Source organism: Carlito syrichta, unplaced genomic scaffold, assembly GCF_000164805.1.
Source record: "Carlito syrichta isolate Samal-C Ts95f unplaced genomic scaffold, Tarsius_syrichta-2.0.1 Scaffold304473, whole genome shotgun sequence".
In the NCBI taxonomy this organism is placed as follows: Eukaryota; Metazoa; Chordata; class Mammalia; order Primates; family Tarsiidae; genus Carlito; species Carlito syrichta.
The window spans coordinates 314,352-318,093 of record NW_007248569.1 but is presented as its reverse complement, the minus strand read 5'-3'; the positions used below and the strand labels follow the sequence as shown (position 1 = coordinate 318,093).

Below are 3,742 nucleotides of genomic sequence, written 5' to 3'. Positions count from 1 at the left end.
CAGCCACTGCACTCCAGTCTGGGCGACAGAGTGAGACTCCAACTCAAAAACAAAAAAAAATCCCAAAAAACAAATTTGGTGCTATGAATATATAGGTGGTAGCCATCACAATAGATGAGATCACAAAAGACAGGGTAAAAATAGACAAGAGAGGAGGTCTAAGACTATACTCTGGGACTCTCTAACATTAAGAGGTCATAGAGAAAACGACGAACCAGCAAAGGAGAGTGAGAAGAAGCAACCAGTGACATAGAGTTTGAGGTGCCCTTGAGGCCAACTGAGGACCACATATGACAAAAGACTGAGCAGTTACTGTGTCATGTAAGATGAGGTCTGATATCCAACCGCAGTAGTAGCTCAATGAGCAGTGAGGGTCGGTGATCCACACGAGCAGTCTCTATGAAGTGAGGGAATGAAAGCATTATACAGTGGATTCAAGAGAGAGTAGGGAAAGAGGTATTTGAGAAAGTAAGTAGAAATAACATTCCAGAAGAATTTGACTCACAGCTGAGCAATGAAATTGTGGGCATCTGGTGGTAAAGTGAGGGCGAGAGACAGTTAATAAAAGACGGAGCTATAACAGCACACTTGTGGGTAGACATGCATAATCCAGGAGAGAGAGAAAGTCTGAGGATGTAAGAAGTGGGGAGAATTGAAGGGATTAACTCTAAGCGGGAGCAAGAATGGTAACCTAGGACAATAAACAGGAAGAGAGAAAATGGGGTGCAGATGGTGGCAGTGGGGAAAGGAAGTGGGGTGTCTCTGGAAGCTCTTTGCAGGCTGTTTTAGTTTTCCCATCAATGCAGGAATCAAGGTCATCAGCTAAGAGTAAAGATGGAAGAAGAGATGTTTAAAGCTTGAGAGAAAATGAGAGAAAAGTCACCTTTAAAAAGGTTAAAAAGTCACCTTCAAAATTATTAAACAAGAAAATGAAATATTAAGTTATTCCACTCAACAAGCTGACAAAACAACCCCCAACCAATAAACCTCAGGGAAACAAAAGAATCATTAAAAAGATAAAAGCAGAAATTAAAGGATTAGAATAAAAACAGTAGAACAACTAGCTCTTTGAAAAGATCAATAAAATATACAAACCTCTTGCAAAACTCAAGAAGAAGAGAAAATACAATTATACAATATAGGAAATAAGAAAATGGATATAGCCAAAGAGACAAAGGAGACTGAATACAAGTATAAGGGAATATATACAGTTTTATGCTGAAAATTACGAAATACTAGATGAAAGAGATGATTCATAAGAAAATATAAATTGTCAAAATTGACTCAAAAAGTAGACTCTGAACAATTCAATAGCAATATGGAAATAGACAATGTCAACAGTGATTTAGAGGAACATACTACCAAACCTTTTTTTTTAAAAAAATAGAATTTAGCTGGGTGTAAGTGGCTCATGCCTGTAATTCCAGCACTTTGGGAGTCCAAGGTGAGAGGATGGCCTGAGCCCAGAGGTTCGAGACCAGCCTGGGCAACTTGGTGAGACCTCGTCTCTACAATAAATCAAAAAACTAGACAGGCATGGTGGTGCATGCCTGTAGTACCAGCTACTTGGAAGGCTGAGGCAGAAAGAAGACCAGCAAGTGGAGGTTGCAGTGGCCATGAGAATGTCACTGCATTATGCTGTTGAAAATGTGTCATGGCACAGAAAAAATCAAGGAAGGTTTTCCATTTCATTATATAAAAGTCAGCATAACTCTGATATCAAAACTTTAAAAAACAGTATAAGAAATATAAATCTTCCTTATTTATAAATATAAAGTTCTAACACAATGACCAAACCATGTGCAGCTATAATGTGATCATACTGTTAGCTCGCAAAATTGCATTTGGAAAATTTTTTTTTTAATCATTCCTGATAAAAAAAATTTTGGTAAACTCCAATTAAACAATCAATATCTATCACTAATCAACATTTGAGACCCTATTTCACAATGAAGTACCACAGCCTTCCCATTAACCTCAGAAATATATACTAAGTGCTTAGTAAATGTTGGCTGCTATATTAGTAGTTCCATTTTTACATTTAAGCAAGAATATCTGCTCCTACCACTGTTATTTAACTCTCTATAAAGATAATTCTTCCCTGCCCTCCAGGGAGGTAATGGTACAATGACCATGGCAACTGCTTGAAAATTCTCAAGCCTAAATTGAGGCAAAGTAATTGCAAAGCATCCTGAAATGTAACACAAAACTCAAATACTTAAGGAAAAAAGTCTGGTTTAACTGCATTTTAACAATGTAGTAGTCTTCCGGCAAGATGGCGATGGGGCAACCTGGTCTGTGAAATCCTCTGCAAAGGAGAACTGCAGTGGGTCTCTGGCTCTCATCCCGGGGGCTACGGACCACAACATCGCAGCCTGCTCTTCATACGGAGCTCGGCTGTTGCCACTGCTGGGGCATCGCAGTGGACTGGACAGCCACTGCAGCGCAGACGCCGCCGCCGCCGCCACCGCCGCCAGTAGAACATCACACCACCCAGGCCGGAGGCAATCCATGACTTCAGTCCTTGAAGCCCCTTCAGGGAAGATCTGCTGGGATCACTGCCACCTCTCCTGCAACCGAGACGTCCTGTCCGCCGTGAGTCTCCTGCCTGTGCCCTGAGGCAGGCATCCATCTCCAGTCTCTGCCGTTCCTGTCTGGCCCCACCCCCTCTGGGGGAGCAGCTGAGATAGCACCACCTGCTGGCGATTCAAGGTAACAACACCGAAACGGGAGAAACAAGCTTGAAAAAGACATAGGCCAGAGTGGTGAACGGAGGGTGATCTGAACTGTCCTTCACAGCAGACCAGGGGCAACTGACCCAACTGCAAACTAATTTACCAGCTTGAAAAGAAAACTAGAAATCAGAACTGAAAGGACATTGGACTTAAATGAAAAGTCTCAGAGTGTGCTTCATTGATTCTGTTAGTTTAATAACTTAATTCTATTCCTACTGAATTGTTCCTTTTCTTTTTTTTTCCTCTTCCTCTTCTTCTCTTTTCTTCTCTCTGTAAACCATATCTTTGTATAGAGGAACAGCACATCAATAAGGTGGTTGGTTAGCTTCTATGTTAGCATCACTATATGTTTTATTTGTTTGTATGGGAGTTGGTTCATCTGTAGCTGTGGTCTATTGTTTTTATCTGTTTCAGTATAGGTCTCTCTCTCCATTTGTTGGCACACGTTTGTTTCCCCCCTTACTCCTCTATCTCTCCACCACCCTCTTCAACCCACTGTCTGCTCCATTTTCTTCCCTCTGCTAACCACATTTTATTTCAGGGAGTAAACCTACAGCCCCACTGCACGGACAGATCACAAGGCAGTGGGAAGTGGGTCCCAGATTATCCACACACCTGTCAGCAAATACCAGGACCTGCATATAGATTTTGAATCACAGCTCCCCACTTAAGTAAATCTCAAAACTGCAAAAAGTACCACCCCCAACCTACAATACAACTTCAGAATCGAACAAAGAAAGAGGGCATACATAAAGAATAGGAGATTGAACAAACAGAAGTAAAACCAATCCCTTTACCCCCGAATAACAAAATTAAAGAAGACGGTGACATGGAGGGAAGGAAAGAGTAGGGAGAGGGAAAAACCGCACAAATGAAGAAAAACCAAAAGAAGACTATAGGTCTCACACAGACCCCTGGGAGATCAGACACTGAGAAAACAAATTCTGGAACACAAAACAATGAAGAGCCCCCATAATGGTTGGTCACATGCAACAAACCCAGACATC

At 41.5% G+C, this 3,742-nt stretch overlaps 1 protein-coding gene across 1 annotated transcript in view; it reads right to left on the bottom strand.

The window, feature by feature from the left end:
• The window catches only part of LOC103262380 (microtubule-associated serine/threonine-protein kinase 4-like), a gene marked incomplete at its 3' end in the record, with an annotated part of 411,003 nt that extends 408,490 nt beyond the window's left edge, over positions 1-2,513 (bottom strand). The window contains exon 1 of the mRNA XM_008060005.2: positions 2,292-2,513. Within this exon, the coding sequence (XP_008058196.2) occupies positions 2,292-2,513 (222 nt within the window). The remainder of the gene's footprint in view (positions 1-2,291) is intronic.
• Between the last annotated feature and the right edge of the window lie 1,229 nt (positions 2,514-3,742).